This window comes from Chiloscyllium plagiosum, unplaced genomic scaffold (assembly GCF_037043375.1).
Source record: "Chiloscyllium plagiosum isolate Xiang-an unplaced genomic scaffold, Cpla_swu_hap1 HiC_scaffold_3, whole genome shotgun sequence".
Classification (NCBI taxonomy): Eukaryota; Metazoa; Chordata; class Chondrichthyes; order Orectolobiformes; family Hemiscylliidae; genus Chiloscyllium; species Chiloscyllium plagiosum.
Genome location: NW_028270141.1, coordinates 72,703,425 through 72,729,392, shown reverse-complemented (window position 1 = coordinate 72,729,392; position 25,968 = coordinate 72,703,425). Strand labels below are relative to the sequence as shown.

At 39.2% G+C, this 25,968-nt stretch overlaps 1 protein-coding gene across 10 annotated transcripts in view; it reads right to left on the bottom strand.

Annotated features, from left to right (window-relative positions):
• The window catches only part of ptprk (protein tyrosine phosphatase receptor type K), a 586,179-nt gene that overhangs the window by 103,937 nt on the left and 456,274 nt on the right, over positions 1-25,968 (bottom strand). For 8 of the 10 annotated variants that reach the window (XM_043683662.2, XM_043683679.2, XM_043683684.2 and 5 more), the window contains one exon: positions 2,120-2,258. In XM_043683662.2, coding sequence (XP_043539597.1) covers positions 2,120-2,258 — 139 coding nt within the window. The remainder of the gene's footprint in view (positions 1-2,119; positions 2,259-25,968) is intronic. The other 2 variants (XM_087980442.1, XM_087980460.1) reach the window with 1 other exon arrangement.

The following is a 25,968-nucleotide window of genomic DNA, read 5'->3' as shown; positions in this document are numbered from 1 at the left end:
TTATAGGAAGGATGTGGAAGGTTTGGAAAGGGTTCTGAGGAGATTTACTAGGATGTTGACTGGAATGGAGAGAAGGTCTTCTGAGAAAAGTTTCAGGGACTTGAGGCTGTTTTCATTGGAGAGAAAAAGATTGAAAGGTGACTTAATTGAGACATATAAAATAATCAGAGAGTTAGACTGGGTGGACAGTGAGAGCCTTTTTCCTCAGATGGTGGCGGATAGCACGAGGGAACATAGCTTCAAATTGAGGGGTGATAGATGTTGCACAGATGTCAGAGGTAGTTTCTTTACTCAGAGTAGTAGGGGCGTGGAACGCACTACCTGTAACAGTAGGAGACTTGCCAACTTTAAGGGTATTTAAACGGTCACTGGATAGGCATATGGGTGAGAATGGAATAGTACAGGTTAGACGGACTACAGATTGGTTTTACAGGGCAGTGCAACTTCAAGGGCCAAAGGGCCTGTACTGTGCTGCAATGCTCTATGTTTTATTCCAGATTCTTACATTCTGCTGCAAGAAAATATTTCTCCCTTTGTCTTCATTGCTTCTTTTTCAATTACCTTAAATCTGTTCCCTTGTGTACTTGATCCTTTCATTCGTGAGAATAACTTTCCTTGGCCTGATTGCTCCAGACCCCATAAATGATTCCTCAAATGATTTTGCGTACCTCTGTCAAATCTCTTCTCAAGCTTTTCTTCTCCAAAGAAAACAATCTCAGATTCTTCAATCTATGTAATTTACGTTTCTCATCCCTGATTCATCCTCGTGCATCTTCACTGCACCTTCTCCAATGATGCCTTGACACTCATTGTAAAGTGAGGTGCCCAGACCTAGAGGTGACACTGAAGTTGACACTGAACCGGTGTTGTTTACAACTTCAGCATAACCCCATTGCTCTTACATTCTATTAATGAAAAGCTATTAAGTAAAGCTTTATTACTTTATTTATGCTTTATATACTGCTGCATCTCATTTGCACCAACACCCTCAAATGACTTATGCATATATACACACAAATTCCTCTGCTTCAGAATGTGTTTTACTTTTGTAGTGTTACTCTACGTTTGATCTACCATTATGAATCACTGCATAGTTCTCTACTTTGAAATTCATCTGCCACTATTCCACCCACTTTGTCAACTTGACTTTGCCTATGTAACACACCTCAGAGTTCACTATGTCTTTAAGTGGCCTTCACCTTCCTCTGACTCTTCTCCTTTTCTACTACATAATATATCCACCATGCTGCCTTTCTAGTCCACTTGATAAAGCTTCCTCCTACATTCATGTCATTCAGTCACATCCCCATTTGTCAAGTCAAACCAGCAGCTCTATTATTTCTCCTTCTCTGCTTAAACTCAAAATATTTCATCGAGTCATTTAGTTTTCAGAAAAATCAGTCTTTTCCTCATGACATTTCTGCAGCTTACAAAGGCAAAAATGCTGGGTACCTCAATCATAAATTAAGGAAGGTCCATTGATGTTTCCTTTCAGATTTCACAGGAAAGTTTCAATTTCAACAAGCTGCAGTACTAACTTCTGACTGTGGCCTTCTGCTGGGCGGTTTTACCAACCAGAGGGATTATTATAGATCCAGTTAGTGTCTCAGGTTAGAAAATTTCATAATTCTAGGCAGAGTTTCTCATCAGCAGTAATAATGTCAAAAAAATTACGGTGCGTGAAAACTTGAGTAATCATTGGGCTTTTTACATTTTAGATAAACCATGGCTGGTTAGAAAACAGGCACAAACGTTCGAGGTGAAACTCATTACAAAACTTGGGATCAAAAAATTTACCAGGTTCATGTCACTCGTAATTTAGATGTTAAGAACTGATCAAGTCTACTTCCTCTTGCAGTTTTGAAATGAGCATTGGTCACTCTTTCCTTAAATAAAATGTGCAAGCAGTATGCATTCTTGTTAGTTTTTTCTTGGTTATATGAAATATCATGGTATTACTATATAAAGTAATTAGATATTTTGTTAAAAGAGACAAACACTGTTACAAAGTGCAATTATAATCAAACTACCTAAAACTGCTTTAGAAATGCATGATGGATTCTGTGCAATAAGTCAATTAGTAGTTGCATTCATTCTAGAAATACAAACAGTACAGTACCTTTTCTTGACGATCATTACCACAACCAGGAGGAGGAGGATGAAAGCCAGAACTCCAGCACTGATTCCAGCGATTTTCACTACCCGATCAGTTTGCTTGACAGGATCAGGGACCACCTCAGGTTCTTCAGTTGTGGCTGCTGAATTAGTCAGAAGAAGTCTTTGTATGAAAGTATGTAATCATTTCTGACAGGAAAATAATCTTGAATGTCATGTTCCTAAAGTACACTTAAAATACGCAGGTAACAATTCATAAAATATTGCATCCCACATTATGAGATTATTAGATTTTGCCATGCTAAATTTTCAGCGATGCAAACTATACTTTCAACTTATGGAAGTTTGTATTAATTTTAACATTAAAGAACAAGGATGATGAATTTAAAAATAGACATATTAATACAATTAACATAAATGGAATTAAAATTTTTAGTACACCTATTTTGAAAGTAACACAATTCGGTCAATTTAAATTTGAGAAGTTATGCATTATATCAGTACAGTTTTACATACTGAGATATCATTCTTATTCAAGTCTCAAAAACCAATGAAAATAGTTGAGATACTCATTTATCAGATTTTTTTTTTAAAAAAGGTAGCCAAAAAGATAAATAACAATTTCAAGTACTACTGTTTAGCAACATTAAGTTTTCATAAGCTGGTGATATTACAGATTCAGGCACTGGTCAAAAAATATTTCCACAGCAAAATCTATATGCAAATTCTAAATTACACTTTAATCAGTTTTTAAAAAAATAAAATTTAAAGCAACCCTGCCACTGCATTATCATTTCAAACTGTAAGCAGTGAAAGATATTCATGCAAAGAAACTTTAATTGAAGTCTGGAGAGGTAAATGATAGATTAAATGTATTCTTAATAAGCAAGAAAAAATTAAAATATTAAAACGGTACATCACCACTCATAAAAAAAATTACATAAGATTGGTTTGGATGCTGGATCTCAGAAGTGTAAGATATTTAGGATGAATTTGCAGGACAACTTATTCAGTAATATGGTACACAAATTATTTTTGTCATAATCTATACTGCCATGAACATCCCATTCATTTTGCTCAATACTGATCAATTGTTACACAACCAGAAATAAGGAAACTAAGCACTTATCACAAAATAAAATGGACTACCCAAGTAGCTAACTTTTCTGCCTGTGAGATGTTCAGCAAGTAAGTGCACTTTCAATGTTTTCTACTTTTGTTAGTATAATTTGCTTCTCTAATACCGAGTAATTAAATACACTAACTCTACCGTAGAAATTTGGGCAAAGCCTTCCTAATTTGCTCTGTGACCTTGATCTTGTACCAAGATGTATTGAGCAAAACCAAGCACAGATTTTAGAAGCATTTATTAAAAAGAATCCTAAGCACATTCAAACCAATTTTATAACATTGATGATCCACCTGAACCATTATAAAATAACAGCATTTGATTCAAACGTGCATTTTTCTTTACACTCTTTATCACCTTTGTTGATACTTAATGAATGGCATCTAAGTCTATGACTCAGACACTTCAGCATAGTACACAGTAAAACAAAGGGCTGATTTTTGCAGAGATTGTTGGGATGTCAAAGTGACTATCATGCGACTTAGTTGTTATTTGTTGGATTTTAAAATGGTTAAAAAATTCCTATCACTTCCCAGTAGGTCTGTGCTGGGATATTAGTGAAAAGGTGCCATTATTTCCCTAGCATTCCTTATGCCTGAAATGTTGATTCTCCTGCTCCTTGGATGCTGCCTCACGTGCTGTGCTTTTCTTTTGACCCTGAATCTCCAGCAGTTGCAGTCCTCACTTTCTCCTGCCTCTGTAAATTAAGGATGATGGGTGGGCCAGTGAAGTAAGGAGTCCAATCAAAGGGTCTACTGTGACAACTGGCTTGTTGCCCCACCAGGGCAGATGGACTGTGCTAAGGCAAGGACGCAGTCCTCAAGGGCATACCAGAATGGAGTTGTTCTCTGTTGAATTTTAAAATGGTAAAGAAAAATCCTATCGCTTCCCAGTAAGACAGTGCTGGGATGTTAGTGAAAAGGTGCCATTGTTTCCCCAGCATGCCACTAGGAGTCCATCTCCTTTTCAATTCCAAGCTCAGTCTCTGTTGGAAAGATCTTCTTTGCAATGACATCTCTTGCCCAATATGCAAGATCACTGGGAATCATGAATGAGACTAGTCAACAAGCTAGTGCATCCTTTGCTGAGTCTCACCTCTGTGGTGCCATCCAACTTCAGCCCAAAAGGTAGAGAGAGTTAGGAAGTCAACATGTTTCACTGTGCATAAAAAGTCTCGAATTGAAAATCACGTTTAATCAATAAATAAATTTTTCTTGGCCACTAAAACAGGCACAGATTCAATTACAACAATTACGTCTACACTTTCAAAGGGTGACGAGTGAATGGCAAAATATTGCTGAAACGTAACCTCTCTCACCTTGCAAATGCTGTTACTAACTTTGCAAAAAGATGCTTGAATCCATTCTTTAAAAAAAAAGTGATTGATTTTAATGCAGATACTGTTTTTCTCCATAGTTCAAGCCTAATCCATTCTGCGTTGAACTTTCAAATGTAGAATCTCAAATACAAATGCAAAAAACTTTACAAAGTGTAACGATCATAAATTCCTCTCTGCAAAGCAACTGTGAAACAAGAGACTTAGTGGCATACTGAAGGTCTGTATGCTAAATTTATAAGAACAATATTGGTTTCTGAAATTAATTTGTTTCTTTGCTCATCTAAAGACACAAATTTTGTCTATAATTCTAATACTACTCCATAAGAGATGAACCATCAATCCTCTACGCAAGTCTATTTTTGTTTTTAGAAGTAAATATGATTAGGGCAGGTAGGTGGTCCTGCTCTGTACATGTTTATTCATAACTTGTCTGCCCAATAACTGAAAAAAGGAAAAAAAACTTCCATTTGTTTTACAGTTACTTTTGTTCTAATTTTACTCTTGTTAAACAAGTACCATTTAAAATACAAATTTAATGGAACTGGTAAAAAAAAAGGGAAATATGAAAATTGAAAACTCTCTAAAAAAAGTGACCAGCAATTCAGGTGCATTTTATTTTAAAATTCCCAACATAGTTGACATGGTTATGGATACATTGCAGAGATGTGTAGCCATGAATGGAAGAGCTTGCATGTTCTTTGATAACACTGCTACTTGTTCTAGGAATTTAAAAATCACACAACACCAGGTTATAGTCCAACAGGTTTAATTGGAAGCACACTAGCTTTCGGAACGATGCTCCTTCATCAGGTGATTGTCACCTGATGAAGGAGCGTCACTCCGAAAGCTAGTGTGCTTCCAATTAAACCTGTTGGACTATAACCTGGTGTTGTGTGATTTTTAACTTTGTCCACCCCAGTCCAACACCGGCATCTCCAAATCATGTTCTAGGAATGTGTGTGGTCATTATGCTGTGCAAACAAATGCTCTTTGTTCAGTGGCAAGTGTTGTGCAAGTTTATTCTATCAATCAGATAATTTCACTAAATTACAAAAGTTGTATGGTTAAATCCAAAATGCAAAGGAAAAACGACTTCATTAATCTTTGAAGTGCAAATCCTATTAACAAGTTAGTCATAATCAGTCCTGTAGGGGGTAGCAAAGCCTCTCCACTTATTATTGCTATTCCACTTCACCCATGTCTAGGAGTACTGTAAATTATGTGGAGTAACCCATTATCACAGATGTGTAACTTTAAGACAGACTTCTAAAATTACATTTCAAGTGTGTCAATTTGACAAAACAGGTTAGTGTTTGGTTCTCAATATATTAACTTTTAAAACATTAGCGAACTGACCATAACTTATATGAAAGCCAAACTTGACGATGATGTTGCAACCAGCTGAAAAATCAAAATTAAATAGTCGATAAAAATTGATGAAAGGTCAACAGCCCGAAATATTAGCCTAGTTCTTCTCTCTCCGCAGTTATTATCTGATTTTCTAAGTGGTTCCAGCATTCTCAGCTTTTAAGTCCGAATTACAGAAATGGCAACTTATCCTCGTTGTTAAATCTTATATTGAATGTAAGAATTTTATTATATCTGGTTCAGAATTATGAAAACAAAGACCAATTTTAACCGCTGCACATGTCTAGTAATGCACAATACCCTACTGTTCTGCACAATACCCTACTGAACTCTATCTCAACAATCTTCTGAATTCGACAAAACAATCCAGTTCAGAGAGATAGTGGTCATAATAGTCCATCACTGCATCAGAATTTATATTTAAGATATCCCCTAAATCATTACTTAATTTGAGGAACATTATTAAATCTATGTGAAAGAAAATTCTGAGGTGCTGATAAATTAAATGGAAAATTGTCCTACTTTGTCTTTTCAGTGCTAAACAGAAACAAGTTTCTGCTTACTGGGAAAAAGAGATAATTTGCTTTGTCATGATCCTTAGAAGCATTTGCTGCCAGGTTATAATATCAAAATGACCGAAATTTGATAAACCCAATAAATTTCATCTGCTAGTTTTCTCTGTCAATTCAAACAGAAGGAAACTGAACAAATTCCTCTTTTGTTTGATCATGAATAAAAATGAATTTAGTTGACTAAAATAGATCACTGTTGATATTTAGTTCCCAAATGCATATTACCCAGCAGTACAACATTGTCTCTTGACAGAAACGTATTAACTATCTTGCTGAAGCTGTAAATGGCTTTTCACAGCAAGTGCCACACACAAAATTCTATTTTGCAACCAGAACCATATCAATTATACTAGATACTGGAAGGGAACTTTGTGTCAAAAATTTGATGAAACCCAGTGATTTCCTTTTAAAACAATGATCCATCAAAATTTACAGATTGGTTAAGATTCTAATGTGAGTATTCTAATATGAGCATCCAAATCAATCACAATGCCAGACACTAGTATGAGTGCTTTGTGGAATAAATATTATTTATTAACTTAAAAATTGTGAACTTTTACCACAAAGATATAATAGTGACATTTGGTCATGGGCTGATGCCATTCCCAAATAACTAAACAGACAGCTTTTATTGGAATTGAGTCTTGACCATACACACTACAATGTTATTGCTGAGAGTCATATATTATCATGCTAATCAATTTTTAAACGTGAGTTCATTCGTAAACATGTACAGGTTATATTTTTCCTGGATATTAGGATAAACCTACATAAGTTTGGATAAATGTCATTTAAGTTTTTTCGAGGTTTTTATGAGACAAACTCATTACTGCCAACTCTTGTGTATTTATTGTGAGATGTGATATGCAAAGAAAGTTTTGCCCCACTTACAACAGGACTTGCAAAACTCACTAATTTTTCTAATAAACGGCCTGGTGTAATGTCAATCCTCATCATACCTCCTGGAGTTATCTGCTGCTAGAATATGTGGAGGCAAATGTCTCAGAAATTAGTAATTGTAATAACAGGACAGGTATATTTTTACCCTTGGAAAATAATGGAGAATATAAGGTTTCCGACAGTGAAACTTGACAGTAGGTTGGCAAGAGGATTGATTCACAAGTGCAGCCATTCTTAAAACACTGGGACCCCCACAGAGATCTTTTGAGATCAAGATACAGGAGTTGCAGGTGAGAGACAGCTTCATGTGTTACACAGACAAGACTCATCAAATGAGCATTCATATTCCACTAATGCTGCCCCCAGCTCTGCCCAATGCACTGTTCAGCTGGCTCTTGCTCTGTATCCACCAAGAGCTCTCCTTTAGTCTGCAGAGACATCTACCATGAAGTGTCTCGGCATCAACACTGCCTGAGGACTGATTGAGCTGTGTTCAGAGAAAAGTGATCATTTTTTGTTAAACCTGTATAGTTACCTAGATACAAAGTGCTTCTAAAAATTGGTGACCGTGTTTGAAAAAGAAAATAATTTGAGATTTTCATATCAAATGTCTTGACTGTTAAATCTTTGCCCCTTGATTTCAGTGAGGTTGGTCTGTCTGAAAACTACCGCCATGTACCATTTACCTCCTTCCAAGTCATTTTTGAATTTTTGTTACCATTTTCTCATCTTAATGGATTCTTAAAGACTTCTGCAAAGCAAAATCAAGTTACATTTCAAAATCATCAAATATTCTCTTTATACAAGGCAAGTGTGTCAGCTTCAAGCAGTTTTATTCATTAGAAAGTTTAATCAGTTGCGGGGATAATATTCAAAGAAGCAAGGGCACAGTAACCCCTGCTTAGGATGGAACAGGATATTTGTCAGTCTCCTATTTCAACTCCTTTCTTGTGCATTAAAAGAGAAAATAAGACCATCAGAACAAAAGACATAGGAGCCATGTGGCTTATTGAATCTGCCCTGCCCTTCAAAATGATCCTGGCTGATTTGATAACCCTCAACTCCACTTTACCTTTTCTCCTCTTATTGTCCCCGTATTGATTAAAAACGTTTGTATCAGCTTTGAATATTCGTCAAAACTCTTTCTCAACAGTTCTCTATGGTAAAGAATTCCACAAAATCACTACCCTCAGAGAAGGAATAGGCTCTCCCATGTGGGGAAACCACCTCTCCACACCTATTCCGTTAAAATTCTGAAGGACCTAATGAAGTTGCCTCTCACTGTAATGATTCCAAAGATTACAGGCAAACCACTTAATCACTGCCAAGAAGATTCCTCCATACCCTAGATAAACTCAGTGAAATATCTCTGAACTGCCTCCAATGCCAGAATATCTTTCCTTAGATTAGGAGATCAAAAACATGAGGTTATGCACTTAAAACAGAAAACAGGTGAATATTATTTAAATGGGGAAAATCTGTAGATCACTGAAGCAAAGAGGAAAGGAAACTGGTCCAAGTTTTCTAGGTGTGGTCAAAGCAAGGCTTCCTTATTTTTATAGTCTGTTCCCTGTTGAATAAAGGTAAACATTCCATTTGGTGTCATCATTATCTCGGTTTGAGAATCCCCAAATCCGTCTCTGCCTCAGTGATGTGGAGTCTTTTTCTATTTAAATAATATTCATCACTATTCTTCCTGCTGAAATACATTACCTCGTGTTTTCCCACATTACATTGCATGTGCAAGTTTTTGCCCATTCACTTAATCTGTCTCTAACACTGTGTTAACTTCACTAATTGCCTTCGCACCTACTTTTGTGTCATTACCGAATTTGATGATAGTCCATTCACTTCCCTTCTCCAGCTATTAATATGCATTGTAAATTGTGATCCCAGGACTGATCCCTGTGGTACTTCACTAGCTCCAGGTTGCCATCCTGAAAATGCTCTCTTTATCCCAACTCTTTCATTTCTATTAGTTAATCAACCCTCAATCCATGCTAGCATTCAACTCGCAACACCATGGGCTTTTATCTTATTTAGTAGCTTCATGTACCTTATTAAAGGCCTTTGGGAAAACCAAATATATTACTGGTTTCCATTTTTAGGTCATTCTGCTATCAGGCACGTTTGATTAATGTGAATTCACGATAATGCAATTGACAAATTGGGGATACTATTTCTAAAGCACAAAGTTTTAAAGCGTGTATAGGTTACAATACAATTCCAGCCCCATTAGTTTAAATGGTGCTGCTATTACACGATTTTCTTATAACACAGGATTGCACAAGAATGGAACTACTGCGTTATAGAACTGACTGAATTTATTACGTGCATTATCTCCTCAAAGAATTCTCATTTATCACACGTAACTCTGCTCAATTAGATTATGTATTTCTAAATACACTGCCATTTTCCTAATGTTGAGCTAACTGGCTTATATTACACTTTTTTAAACTTCATCCCTTTTTGAATAAAGTGGTTACACTGGCAGTTTTCCAATCCTCTGGGACTTTCCCAAATCTAAGGATTCTTAGAAGATTACACCCACTATTTCTGTCACTATTTCCTCTCGTATCCGAAGGTGCAATCTCTCAAATCCAGAAGACCTATCAATCTTTAGTCTGATTGTTTCTCTTGTACTTTCTTCATTATATTTATTTCCTCCCTACCTTTTGTTCTTGATTTAGTATTGCTGGAATGCTCTTCATGTCCTGCACCATGAATCTGATACAAAGTATTTATTAAACGATTCTGCTATTTTCTGGTTCCCTACTCTTATTTCCCCAGCCTCATTCGTTAAGCAACCTATGTTCACTTCAGCTTCTTTCCCTCTTTCTTCTAAAGTTTCAAGGAGTCTTTCTTTCTGTCTCGATATCACTTACAAATTTAGTCTCAAAGTTTATTTTCTCTGATTTTGTTATTTTTTGTTCATCTTTTATTGATTTTTAAAATCTTGCAAATGCTTTGGCTTACTTTGTAAACCACATTGCACGGCGTATGCTTTTTCTTTCAATTTGAGTTATCCTTAACTTCCCTCGTTAACCTCGGTTGGCTTATCCCCTTCCCAGAATCCTTCTTCCTCACAGGGATATATCTTTGCAATGTAATGACCTAGTTTCTTAGTGTCATTGCTCATCAAACATCTTTTCTACAAAACCCTTTTCTCAGCCTACTTTAGACAACTCAGTCCTCATTCCTTTGTATTTACCCTTATTTAAATGTAGCACAGTTATTTGTGACCAAATTACTCACTCTCAAGCTGAATGTGAAAATCTATCATGTTATCATTACTGTCACACATATACTCTTTCTACTCCATTTTACTCTGTTTTCTTGGGAGTTCTAGCATTGCTAATCTTACATTTTCCCCTCATGGAAATGTGCCACAGATATATCTAAACTATTCCCTCTTTAAAGAGGATCCATACTTCCATTATAGTTTTGCCTGTTCATCTTTGATACCAATTGAAATTAACCCTCATTCAACTTACTTAAACTCAAGGTTACACCTTATCCTTTTCTGTACATATCTGCAACCTTATGATGCTTTTGATTAGCATTCCTAAAATATGAACCAATGAGCTATGCAACCACCTCATTCTCCAGAAATTGATGCCTCCTTCCTCACTGGGTGAGAAACATTCGCCTGATCACTTTGGAAGCTTTTTACCCTGTCTGCTATATACACCATGATGATCCCAGTCTACATTAGGATACTTGAAATTTCCATTTAACCTATAGTTTTTGCACTTCACTGTAATTTTCCTATTTATCTTTCCCATTAGTTGATGGCCTGGGAAAAAATGTACTTGTGTACCGTATCTTAGTTGTCTCTTAACTCTACTCCAGAACTGTAATAATCTCTTCTGTCAGCACTATCCCTCCTCTCATTTCTTTTTGGTTTGTATCTTTTTCTTACACTATATTACAAATATAAATAGTGAAGTCAACATCTATTGCTCATCCTTATTTGTCCCTCAAGAAGGTTCTAACAAGCCATCTTTCTGAATTACTGCAGTTCACTGGAAGGAATGCAGAGGAGGTTCACTAGGTTGATTCTGGAGGGGGTTAGCTTATGAGGAGAGACTGAGTAGACTGGTTATGGTGAGGGGACAGGTAAGTGGAGCTGAGGCCACAAAGAAATCAGCCATGATCTTATTGAATGGCAGAGCAGGCCCGAAGTGCCAGATGGCCTAGTTCTTATGTTCTTATCTGGTGTAAAGTACACCCACAATGCTGTTCAAAAGGGAGCCCAGGATTTTGATGCAGTGACAGTAGAGGAATGGATTTAAATTTGAAGTCAGAGCTGGTTGTGGTCTGGAGATGATAGGTCATGATGTGATGTGCCCATCATGATGATACTATGGCTTTCAGATGTGCATTTTGTCCTTTTTTATAGAAGGAGAGAGGTACTAAGCTGTCTGTTGTAAGCCAATAAGGATACAGCTTGTGAGACCTTGTTTTTTTTTTAAAATATTGCAACAACAGCAGAATGAAGAGATGGGGTCAAGCTCCCACAGAACCAGGATTTTAGTTTAACTTGCTGTAGCTGTTGGGGTTTGGAAGCTGCTATACATCGCTCCCTGTTAGTGCAAACCACTTAAGTTCCCTCTCTCAGACACGCAGAGCTTTCTCTTCATGTTCTTTTTTCCTAGACTGGACAAACGTTGCATGTGAGACAGTCAATTTTATTGAATTTGCCTCTGCCAAGGTGTGTTTATAGCATGTTACTATCTTGGAACAGCTAATCAGTGGTAGTTAATATATATGTTATCTTGTTAAGTATTTTGATAGAGTTACACTTAAGCTAATTTTTTTTAGATTCTCATTTTGCATTTTAACTATAGTGTGAGAATAAAGTGTGTTTTGCTTCAAGCCTACTAACTTGACCAATCAAATTGCATCCAGAACACAAAACCTTACCCTTGCCTTTAAAAGTAAGAAAAAGTTAGGTTCTAGGTTTATCTTCCTAATATATTTTGAGGGGCTTTGGCTTGGTCCATAACACCATGTATCTGTTGCCCTTATTTTTTTACAAGTCTTAATCGTGCTGTTGGAGGAGATTTGAGAGCTGCTGCTAATGACTTTTTTTAGATGGCAAAAGCGAAAGCTGCCATAGTCCCTGAGGACCTCTCATGAGAGAGGTACGAGTGGTGGTGAGATTAATCAGAGGGTCACCACACCTTCTGCAAGGCATGAGGTGGAGAAGGCAACCTCATAATGACCTCTGCTGGTACAGAGTTAGACCCACACTACTGGTGTCACTCTGCATCACTAACCAGCTATCCAATCAATTCAGCTTATCGACTGTGGTTGGTGCTGCTCATCGGTGGGGACAAGAATGTACATTGAAGGTAGTGGTGGGCTTGTCAATCTAGATGACACTTAACCCTGAATAGCGTTGGGCTTCTAGAAACCTACCGGATCTATCCAGATGCATGGAGATTACTCCATCACATTCCCGACTTGTGTTTTGTAGGTAATACCAAAAAACATAAGATGTAGAAATAGGCCGTTGAACCTATCAAGTCTGTTCTTCTCTTCAATAGAATCATGGCTCAACTGATAATCTTCAACTGCACTTTCCCACCCTCTCCTCATAACCCTCAACTCCCTTACTGATTTAAAAACCTGTATATCTCAGCCTTGGATATGCTTAATCATCCAGTCTCTAATACCTTCCTCAGTAAAAATTTCCACACATTCAAAGAATTTCTTTATCATCAGTCTGAAATGGGTGATCCCTTGTTCTGAAATTATGCCCTCTGGTCCTAGACACTATCACAAGGGAAATATTTTGCTGCATCTGCCTTGTTAAACCCCCTGAGAATCTTCCATGTTTCCATAAGTTACCTCCCATTCTTCTAAACTTCAAGGTTTACAAGGTTAACTCCAAGCTACATGAGCTCTCCCCAAAAGACACTCCCTCATACAGAGGATCCACCCAATGAACCTTTCTGGATTGCTTCCAATGTCAGTATGATGGACAAGCACTGAGGAGTCAGGAGAGAGACATTCACTGGAGAGCTCCCAGCCTTTGACCTGCTCTTGTGACCAATTTATTTATATGGCTGGTTGTATTGCTGGTCAATTTATAATACTTAGGATGTTGACAGTGGGGACATCAATAATGGAGTGGCCCTGAAAGTGAAGGGACAATAGTCGTTTTCTGTCGTGTTGGAGATCATCACTGTTTGGCATTTCGCTGATGCAAATATTATCTGCCACTATCACTGCAACTTGAATGTTGTCCATTCAAATACAGTATCTAAGGAATCATATAGGTTGGTGATAACGGGGCAATTGTCAGCAAACATTCCTGCTTCGGACATTATGGTGCAGGGAAGGTCACCAATGAGGCAGCTAAAGATGTTTTATGACTAGTACACTCTTCTGAGATACTCTCACAATAATGTTCCAGGACTGACATGATTAACCTCCACAATCACAACTACATTCCGCTCTGTCTATACGATTCCATCCAGCTGAAAGGTTTTCTCCAATTACCACTGACTCCAATTTTGCCAGGATTCTTTGATCTCACATTTGGTCAAATGCTTCATTGGCGTCAAGAGTAGTCACCCTCACCTCACCTCCAGAGTTCAAATCTGGTGTCCAAGGGTTGTAATGAGGTCAGAAGCTCAGTGGACTTGACAGAACCCAAACTGAGTTCCAATTCAGCAGATTATTCCTCTACAAGTGCCACTTGATTTTTTCCCATTACTTGGTTGAATGACCGAGAGCAGACTGATGAGGCAGTAATTGGCCAGGTTGGATTTGCCATGCTGTGTGTGTACAAGACATGGCTGAGCAGCCTTCCACATAGTTAGGCAGATGCCAGGGTTGTAACTGTAATGGAAGAGCTTTTCTAAGGGCATGTCCAGTCCTGAAACACATATCTTCAGTACTATAGATGGAATATTATCAACATCCCTATCCTTTGCAATATCCAGCCCATTCAGCAATTCTTGTTTTTATGTGGAATGAATCAAATTGGTTGTGATTTACAGTACACTGGCATCAATATTAGGGAAAGTGGGAGCTGTACAATTGGGGTGGCTTGCACCTGAAGGTTTGCTTGGCTAGTGTTCTAGCAAATTGTGTGACTAAGTGAGTAGACAGGGCTAAAACTAAAAAAGGCTGGTCAGGAGCAAGATTAAGTCCATATCAAGGCATGAGAGCAAAACGTTAGCATGGGAAATGAAGATCGGAGATTGGCAGCAAGCGCCAGAGAGAAGAAATTAAAAGATACAGCAACAGTCAAGATTAGTTGTTACTAGGCTAATAAGATGACAAGACTAAAGGCTCAGCATCTGAATGTGCATAGTATTCACAAAGCAAATAAACTGATAACACACAGAAATAAATAAAAATGATTGTTGACTGTGTCAGAGACATGGCTGTATGGAAACAAAAATTAGGTTCTGATCACAGAGGGGTCTATGACAATCAAAAAAAAAGAGGACGCTAGATAAGAAAGAAATGGCAGATGACATGTACAACCATTTTGTTTCTGTCTTCACTGCTCAAGATTCCTTCACTGCTGTAGAGCAGGTAGAAGGAAGAGAGGAACTTGTTTAAAAAAAAACAATCATTTGGGAATGAGAAAACTAGAGGAGGTATGGAATGACAAGCTTCAGGTCCTGATAGGCCTCACCTAAGGGCCTAATGGGAGGTGACTAATTAGGTAACAGATATGTTGGTATTAATTTTCCAAAATGTGCTGTACTCTGGAAAGGTTGCATCAGGCCAGAAACTAGCTAATGGCATTGCTTGATTCAAGAAGAATGGAGGCAGAAAACAGAACTATAGGCCAATTAGCTTGCCATCTGCTGTGGGGTAAGCGTTGATCATTATGGAGGCGAAAGCTCAAGATAAATTGGAACATCAAGCATGGTTTAGTGAAAGGAAAGTCAAGTTTTACCAATTTATTGAAGCACTTTGAAGGAGTAATATGCCCTGTGGTTAAAGGTGAACATATAGATGTCCAGAAGGCATTTGACAAAGTGCCACATAAATGGATATTGCACAAAGTAAGAGCTCAAGATTTATAGCATGGATAGAACATTGTCTGGGTAGTAGAAAACAGAGGATATGATGAGTGGTGCCTGCAGAGATATTTGTTGAGGCTTTAACTTTGTAAAATATATATGAATGACTTAGTTGTAGGAGCCAAGACACAATAGCTAAATTTGCTGATAGCACAAAAATAATTGGAAGACATGTTGCGATGAGGGCATAAAGGGTTGCAGGTATTGATAGATCGAGTGTGTGGGCAAAAATCTGGGAGATGGAGTATTATGTGGGAAAATTTAAATTTGTACACTTCTACAAGAAGAATAAAAACAGCAGAGTACTTAAATGGAGATGACTGCAGAGTTCCAAAATGCAAAGGGATCTAGGTGTCCTACTGCACGAGTCACAAAGAATTAGTATAATAATGTAGCTAGTGATTATCCTTTATTACAAGAGTAATTGAACCTAGAAGTATGTATGTTAACTTTCAGTTACTGTATACAGGACACGGTTGAGATCACATCTCGAAAAGAGCCTGCAGCTTTGATCTCCTTATTTGTCAAAGGCGATGCAGAGAAGATTTACTAGACTGTAACCTGAAATTGTTTCCACTCTAGTTTAAAACAGTGAGGGAGGACATGATTGATGTGTATAAGATCCTAGATGGTCTTGAAAAGATGGATGCAGAAAGGATATTTCCTCTTGTGGGCGAGTCAAAAACTAGGGGGTATTGTTTTAAAATTAAGGCGTAATTGTTTTAGGCCAGTGATTAAGAGAATTTTATTTCTCTCAGAGGGCTGTGCGACTTTGGAACTCTGCCTCAAAAGACAGTGGAGGCAAGTCATTAAATACTTTTAAGGCGCAGGTAGATTGATTCATTTGTCTAAAAGAAATCTAAGGTCATTGGAGATGGGAATATGGAGTTCAAAGCAGACAGGCCAGCTATCATCTTATCAAATAGCAGAGCAGGCTTGAGGTTCCAACTTCTCATCCTGACTCCTATGTGAGTTTGCATTTTCAATGGGGTAAAAAAACAGCCTGGGAATTCTTCTACCACCTCTCCAACATTACTCAAAGTGCAAAGACAATTGTCTAAAATTATACTAAATACATGATTGATGCCTATATATCCATTCGCATCCCCTCAATAATTCCTTGCCACGTTTGGAAATTCAGTCTGGTGATACAAGTGCAGGGTTCTTGTTTTGCTGTATGCATTCAATGGACAAGTGGTAGCCATGGGTGCTCGTATGGGGCCCAGCCATGCCTGTCTCTTTGTTGGCTACGTAGAACAGTCTATCTCCCGTAGTTACATGGCACCACTCCCCACCTCTTCCTCCGCTACATTAATGACTGCATTGGTGCCACCTCGTGCTCCCGCGAGGAGGTTGAGCAATTCATCAACTTCACCAACACATTCCACCCCGACCTTAAATTTACCTGGACCATCTCTGACACCTCCCTCCCATTCCTGGACCTCTCCATCTCCATTAATGACGACCGACTTGACACTGACTTTTTTTTTTACAAACCCACCGACTCCCACAGCTACCTGGACTATACCTCTTCCCACCCTACCTCCTGCAAAAATGCCATCCCATATTCCCAATTCCTTCACCTCCGCCGCATCTGGTCCCAGGAGGACCAGTTCCAACACAGAACACACCAGATGGCTTCCTTCTTTAAAGACCACAATTTTCCTTCCCACTTTGTTAAAGATGCCCTCCAACGCATCTCATTCACATCCTGCCCCTCTGCCCTCAAACCCCACCCTTCCAACCTTAACAAGGACAGAACCCCCCTGGTGCTCACCTTCCACCCTATCAACCTTCGCATAAACCACATCATCCGCCGACATTTCTGCCACCTCCAAACGAATCCCTCCACCAGGGATATATTTCCCTCCCCACCCCTTTCCGCTTTCTGCAAAGACCATTCCCTCTGTGACTACCTGGTCAGGTCCACGCCCCCCCAACAACCCACCCTCCCATCCTGGCACCCTCCCCTGCCACCACAGAAATTGCAAAACCTGCGCTCATACCTCCTTCCTCACCTCCATCCAAGGCCCCAAAGGAGCCTTCCACGTCCAAAGTTTTACCTGCACATCCACCAATATCATTTATTGTATCCGTTGCTCCCGATGCAGTCTCCTCTACATTGGGGAGACTGGACGCCTCCTAGCAGAACGCTTTAGGGAACATCTTCAGGACACCCGCACCAATCAACCCCACCGCCCTGTGGCCCAGCATTTCAACTCTCCCCCCCCCCTCCCACTCTGCTGAGGACATGGAGGTCCTGGGCCTCCTCCACCGCTGTTCCCTCACCACTTGACATCTGGAGGAAGAACGCCTCATCTTCCGCCTCGGAATACTTCAACCCCATGGCATCAATGTGGATTTCATCAGTTTCCTCATTTCCCCTTCCCCCCCCATCTCACCCCAGCTCCAGCCTTCCAGCTCAGCACTGTCCCCATGACTTGTCCTACCTGCTTACCTTCCTTTCCACCTATCCACTCCACCCTCCTCTCTGACCTATCACCTTCATCCCCACCCCCATTCACCCATTCTACTCTTCGCTACCTTCCCCCATCCTCTTCTCTGACCTATCACCTCCATCCCCACCCCAATTCACCTATTGTACTCCATGCTACTTTCTCCCCATCCCACCCCCCTCTCATTTATCTCTCCATCCTGCAGGATTCCTGCCTCTATTCCTGATGAAGGGCTTTTTCCCGAAACGTCGATTTTCCTGCTCCTCGGATGCTGCCTGACCTGCTGTGATTTTCCAGCACCACTCTAATCGAGACTCTACTTTCCAGCATCTGCAGTCCTTGTTTTTACCAAGTTAATTAATTGAGTGTCCCAGGCAAACAGCACAACTGTCATCTGTTTCGTACAAGTATGTGAGATCTTAAATGAGCATAAACCACAACAAATATGCTCGTTTTCACAATTACAGAACACATCCAAACTCTGCAACAGCACATGCTGAATATTTTATGCTCAGACAACTTTCAGATCAGTGTCTTTAAATGTGAAAAAAGTCATGTGGTACACAAATAGTGAGGTAAGTTATCCAGTCCTACAAAGATAAGGCTATCACGCAACTATAGTAAATTATAAATTATCTCGAAGTTGAGAACTGAACTTTAAAACATTTCTAATTTGTTTAGACTAATTACAGAGAATTTATTTTTTGATGTGTGAACCATCAACATTTAAGGCACAGTGCACCCTTTGTGCTGTGAATATGCTTGAAGATGCAGAAGTAATTGCAAAACCTAAGTAATTAACTTCAAATCTAAATCGGCTTTCTTGCAAGAATAAAAACAACTTCATTGTTGATTGTCTCATATCGAATTACTGTTATCTTTTCAATATAATCCACAGCTGCAGTTTTACAGTGGATTTTAAAAATATTATTTAAATTGCAGCATCACATCTCACCATTTAAAGAAATAATCTTTGAACCTTTGCCTTTAGTTAAAAATGACCTCAATCCAATGGGAACGAAAAATCAGAAATAGTTCCCAGACAATAGATTCCCCTCTGGCATGAACTGACCTCTCCCCAGCTATATTCATCACAGCCTCCCTTTCAAAACAGGCATTTTGTTCCCCTTGAGACACTGAGAATAATGTCTCATCTCACATGATACATAAGAACAGTATCTTTAAGTACCCTGCCCCCACCTATGGCTTAAAGTTTTCCCAAGACTCAGTGAAAATAAATTCATTTTCTTCACTTTCCTTGTATGTGGAGTCAAACTGAGTAGTTTTGGTCTGTGGTTGATCAATGTCATTGTGAACTGCACGCTCAAGGCCATTTTTGACTGATTTGACCGTGATTGGCATAGATTTGTGGTCACTATGATGTGCAATTATTTGGTTTCAAGATTTGTGTAGAATGCCACAAATCTTTCCATCAATTTTCTCCTGAACTTGTCCCATGTTTAGCTATAGGGCAAATGTGATGATGATAAAACTGTCAGTATGTGCAGTCAGTACAACCGTGAAACTGACAGCAAGTTCTTGCACATATGGGTAGTTTCCTTTGAGGTCAGCCGTGCAAGGTGGCACTTTGCTACTGATCACAAAATCTTTTATTTTGCTTTAAATACTAGAAAGGTGGCCCCATCCCCAGAAAAATGCAAGTGTGTTTTAGCATAATGTCATTCCAGAAAACATGACAGGTTGTTTACGAACTTATCCAATCCACGAAAAAGAACCAAGCACGGGATTGTATCTCACTTTGCTGTATACAGACCCACAAACAATCACAAAACAGTAATACTTCTGAATTTAACAATCCTCCTCTGTTGTGTTATCCTGCTCTATCATTACATATCCCCATTCAATTTTTCCAAAGATTTCCTATTCTACTTTGTGGCCTGTAAATGGTCCCTCAATATGTATCACACCTTACATCAACTTAGATATTAGTCTTTTAATAAAACTTGCAATACCTTTCCTTGCAAATCCTGAAATATACTACTTACACTATACCTCCTGCCACCTACCAGAAACAAGACTCCACTTCACCCAGCAGTACTGCCATCAATATTGTGTACCTGCTGCCCAATCTCTTTGCTGCTCCCTGTTATCTGCACCAACACATCCTGCTAGCTGCTACCCCATTGCTTGCTGTCATCCATTCTACCACTTCCTGTTTGCTCTGACTTAACTTGCTTAGGTTTCCCTCCGCTCTCCTCATCAGTATCTATGATTTCCCATTGCCATCTACTAGTGGGAGGGAGTCAGGAAAGGAACAGTAGCAGGAGGTGGACAACTCAGGAAGCAGATGATTGTGACAAGGAAATTGGGAACTGAGAGGAAGCAACGTATTGCAGGCAACGTGCAGAGAATAGGGTGATCACAACATCTTTGTTGTTGTCAGATGCCTGGAGCATATCTGTTTATGACATTGTAGGCACTGACATTGCATTTCTGGGAATTACATTTTCTGCAGTTGCAGCATAAGCAAACAGCCCCTATTATTTAATAAACAATGACACGCTCCACTTGATTTTTATTGATTTACTATCAGTTCTCAGACCAAAGTATAGTTTTGTGTTTTCCCTGATGAGCAAGGATGTCACATTTCTTTGACTGCAATTATTGCTTCTAGTTCCCAATGTAATTCCTTTAAGCATCTCACAAGTCTCCTTGTGGTGTATAATCTTCAACATTCATTTATCTTCTTCTTAATTTTATTTTGTTTTGTGAATTTCAAGGAAATACAAATGTTGTCATAAGTTATTCTGCACTTTCCTAAAGGGTGTACCATTGAGGTACCCGGTTCTGCAATCAATCTCATCTGAGAAGTTCCATTTTAATACAGGAAGCCTCTCTGTAAAATGCCATGAAAGAGTTAAACCTGTTGATCTAAGTTTTTAATGGTGTGCTAACTTCATAATTACTGTCAAAATCTCCTATTATCCTTGAAAAGCTAATTAAATATTGTAGAATGTCAAATTTCTTTGTAGAACACAACATATTTTTCACAATATGTTTAGTGTGACATTGATTTACAAAATGATAAGAATCATTTATTTGACTGTTAAATCTTAACTAAATGTGAAAACTCAGCAGTTTTATTCACAGGTTTGCTGTCAGCACGACCGATTCAAAGCAACTGGTTTTGAAACTCCCTTGACCCAACTTAGGATAGAGGTGATTTAGGCCACAAAAGCTGCTTGATCTTCACAGGAGACCTTTCTTAGAGATCAGCAGCAAGCACTGTTGTTTTATTCCAAATTGCAAAATCTGGTACATTCTTACCTAACTCCAACATCTTTGGTTCTGTGTCTTGCCTGCCACTCAACCTCTGTATCATGACCCTCATGTTACAAATTATTTCCAGGCCCTTCTCTCCCAATAATCAATTCAATCCCCCTTAAAATTGAGTCATGTTAGTGTGGTCCAGGTTGTCCTCTATGTTAATGGTTCAGGATTTCCCAGAAAGTTCATCAATACCCGAGAAATGTGAAACATTTCTTTGTTCTAAGTGTAGGAGTGGGCTTCTCCAATGCCAAGTGACCCCACCCCACATTGCTCCCACCAGGCAAAGCACCAACCAAGCACTGGAGTAGTGACCAGCAGACATCTCCGCTTTGCCAGTGAAGCTCGTCTTGCAGATCTACCAGTTAGAGGCCAGCAACTACAAGCAACTGAACAGCATCAATGGAGCCACAGGCTGTGTGGCTATGAAGAACCCCATCAGCGGAAAGGTTGAGAGTGGACAGAGCTGGATAGAATTGTAAGGACCGTAAATGGGATGGATACAAAAGGACTAGATATAGATTTAAGATAATAGGTGGAAGGCTAAGAGAAGAGTTGAGCAGAAATTCTTTTCATTCTGAGGATGGTCGGAGTCAAAGTCAGTCTGAATGTGTGGTTGAGTCAGGTACTCTCAAAACATCTCAGCAGTTTTTAAGACGCTCACCTGCATTGCGAAAGCCTCCCAAGCAAGGGACAAACAGGTGAAAAGTAGGCCCATTGTGGTCAGATCAGTGTGAATATGATGGGCCAAATTGCAACCCTGTATGACTAAGTGTTATTTTTGAGTAAGTATGGTTAGGTGGTCTCAAGCAAGGGCCAGCAGTGGCTTTAAGCACCCACCTCCTGCCCCCCATCAGCACTCCAAATTAGGCAAGTGCACACATCCCCCCACCCCACCCTCTACCCTAGCAGGCAGACTTCCCCAGGTTCCCAATTAGGAAAGCGGTCACTTTTCTCACTGGCCTGGTTATCAGTGGGCATTAATTGACTACTTTACAGAGGAAAACACAAACAGTCACTCTGAAATTATTAAGATCCAAGGGCCTAGTGAGTGTGTGGAACTGGTAGAACGTATGTAGTAAAATATAGTTAAGGGATAATCTGAATGAAGTCTTAAAAATATTAACAAGAAAAGACAGGGCAGATAAAGGGAACGAGGGGCATCATCTGAAAAATCAGGGATTGATCATTCAGAAGCGATATTAGGGAGCATTTCTACATATAAATGGTGGTAGATGTTTAGAATTCAGGCAGGTAAATGGTGTCAGGCCACAGATCAGCTGTGGGGTAAATGGCCTACTCCTGCTCCCATGTTCATGCACAAAGAATGATGTATTTATTTACTTTATTACAGCTACTAATGTAGCACTACTGGCTATAGAGTTGCATTGCCTCGTACAAACTGCCAGCATTCATACTTAAAATACGAAAGGAGCTACCATACGTATCATCAGGTCCCTGACCTTTCATCATAACTCGGAGAATAGATACATCTGATAGCGCTTCTTTAAAAGCCTATATGGACAAGGATACAGTTTTGAAAGTTGACCTTTGGAGTTGAGTCCTGCTCGGAGTTAAGCCTCACCTCCCTGCCCAATCAGGTTGCTGGCTGCCTCACTTGGGTGGGCTTGTTGACCTGGTCAGGCGTGACCCCTAACAATGCAAGTTTTTAACACTACAAGGCAGGCTGCTATGACTGAGACTTCCGAAGAGCTGATCAGCATGGAGAAGCTTCACCACTAACACTAAGTGCTTGCGCAGAGAAGAGGCTTGTTTATGAAGGAGCCAAGTACTGAAGACATTGTACCCATCACAGACTGGTTGAAGAATTCTGTCCCACCAGGTTTGCTGGGTTTATGACAGTAGATGTCCCCTTTACTGGCTAACAACATTATGCCTATGAATGCAATTCGAGTGAATTGAAGTGTCAGAGATTATTCATGACCTACTACTGAATGTAAATCAAGTTCGCAATCACAAAGTTTGGGAAGGCCGACCTGCCTGAAAGATTCTGTGAATGTAACAGCAAAACCTTAACTCACTGTCTGGAAACTGCATCCTGTCCTCCTAAAAGCTTAAAATAGGCCTGGAAATTTCCACCCCTTCAATGCAAAAACAAGGAGCTGGTTTTGAATTACATGAGACATTTACTAGCTGCAGTATGCAGATCTAAGAACTGTACATAGAGGATACAGAAGATACACTAAATAATATTCGGAATGAAAAGATAGATGGATTGGAGGATTGAGCAGTTTTGAAGGGGGTAATTTGTTGCAGGTTTTCAGCAGTAAGCAAGTCATGTCAATATGGCAGAGATTCAGGATAACTACTAGGAAAGTGTATGGGGAACATAGGAGCACTATATTTCATGCTAATAATTGTTAGAATTTGAAGCACTTTACCAGAACTATCTAACTGGTTTATCCTGGCCCTTACTGAGTGATCAGTACTTCACCTAATTGAGGGCTAAGCCCTTCTTAAAGCCTTGACCCAAGCACAAGCCCCCCCCCCCCCCCCTCCAGTTCCTCAGCCCCAGGACCCCAGACACCAGCCCTGCCTCCAACCTGAGCACATGAAACTTCCTAGTGTCCTGAGTCCCAAAGTCCTGATAGACCACCATGTTACAGTTGCACCCTGCCCGCCGCCACCACCACCACCACCACCACCCCACCTCACCCTGTGCCCTAATCTAACCCTAACAGCATATGTGCTTATTCCTTTCCATCTCGTCAGTTTATCAAGTTTCCCCATATATGCATGTACACTATTCACTTCAACTATTTCATAATAAAGAAACATTTCTGTATTCCTCACTGGATTTATTAGTTACTATTTTGTATTTATGAACCCTAATTTTGGACTACCTCATAAATGAAACAGCCATAATTATCCAATCAAACTGCTTTACCCACATAAATGATCTCTTTTACATTATACTTCAAACTTCCTTGACAGAAAAGAACAGCAGTTTGTTCAAGTCTTTCCTGATTTTCTTGACCTCACAATTCTGCTATCATTTGCAAAGGAACGAATAAGTGAATAAATAATGGAAAAAAGTGACATATAAATACGAGGGAAAGTCATGGACACAGTTATCTCTTTCTGTGCTTAATTCGGGTGATTATAAATTAACAAACTATGAATGACCCCAACATATTTGGGGTTCACATCATCTCCCTGATGTTGTAAATTAAATTAATCGATTTCTAAATTATCAAAAGTCAATCATTTATTCCTTTTGCTTTCAGCAAATTTTGTTGAAAACAATTTGAGACTTTTGAAATTATTAGGCCTTCAATAATACACATACACTCGAGAGACATCTTCTGCATACCTCTCAATGCTTTGACTGTTTGCATCTCTAAAACAATGCCAGAAGTTCCTGCTACACAATGTATTACTGCTTTCAAGCAAGTGATACTCTAGGTCCAGGATCACTTGCTGCAAAGCAAAGGGACGTTATTACCTGCTCACTGTCATCCCTTTCAAATTGTCTTTTTACCTCCGCTTATCTACTGCTGAAGCTTTTTTCCACCTCATCACTCAATTATTCTGAAGCTGTCCTGGCAGGTATTCCATTCTGTACTTTCCATTAAATTCATTGCATTAAGCCTCTACTGCTAATTTACCATCCAGTCTGACTTACACTAACTCCTCATTTCCCAACACTTCAATTCCAATAAACTCATCCTTATGTTTGAATCCTTGCATTGCCTTGAGAGTACCCAATTCTAATCTTCACTACCACTGTTATCTTTAATATCCTGTCTCCTCTTCTTACTACATCACATTTTGCACATTTCCATATCTTTTGCCCCACCATTGGCAGCTGTGTGTCCAGATCTAAAATGAATTCTGAGTTTTCCTCCTACCTCACTGCCTTCTATGAAACACACATCTTTGACAAAGCTCACATCTCAATTCTCTTTCTATGGCTTTCCTCGAACCTTTGAGTTGTCTCAAGTGTTTTGTCATTTTTTTGTAAAAGCCCCATCTGCAGCTACCGCTATTGCATTTTTTTTCTATTCAATGCCTTTTCTTTTTCTAACATTCAACAGTCTTTCTGTGGAAGTTAATGACTTCTGGCCATATTGTTTAGAGTTGGACGATTCTGGACTACATTAGATTCTCAATTTTGTTTCAATTTTTTCATTGTAATTTCTGTGCTGTTAATTTACTTTGAGGAAAAGTTTAATATTTTATTTTTCCCTAATTAACTTCTTCTTCCATCATTTTTCCTTTGTTCAGTAGTGAGGGCTCATTTCTGCAAGTTGCCTGACTTCATGCATCTGCCAGTTGTCACTCATGGTCTGCTCGACTCTACTTCTGTTAATTTCTTTTTATCTCTCTATCTTTCAGAATCACAGCTGGTTTCCAGGTGAAAGATTTGGTAACGGGTCAAGCCAGATCATAATCCAGTACTCAGGGAAGGGTCATCAAGTCTAATTTAAATTGGCATCAGATAGAATATAGAACAATATAGCGCAGAACAAGCCATTCGGCCCTCGATGTTATGCCGACCTGTGAACTAATCTAAGCCTATCACCCTGTAGCCCATCATCATCTATATTCTTATCCAAAAACTGTGTAAATGCCCTGTGGCTGTGTTAACTACATTGGCAAGCAGGACATTCCACGTCCTTATCACTGAGTGATGAACCGGCTTCTAACATCGGTCTTAAATCCATCACCCCTCAATCTCGAGTTATACCCCCTCATACAAGCAGATGTCATCATCCTAGGAAAA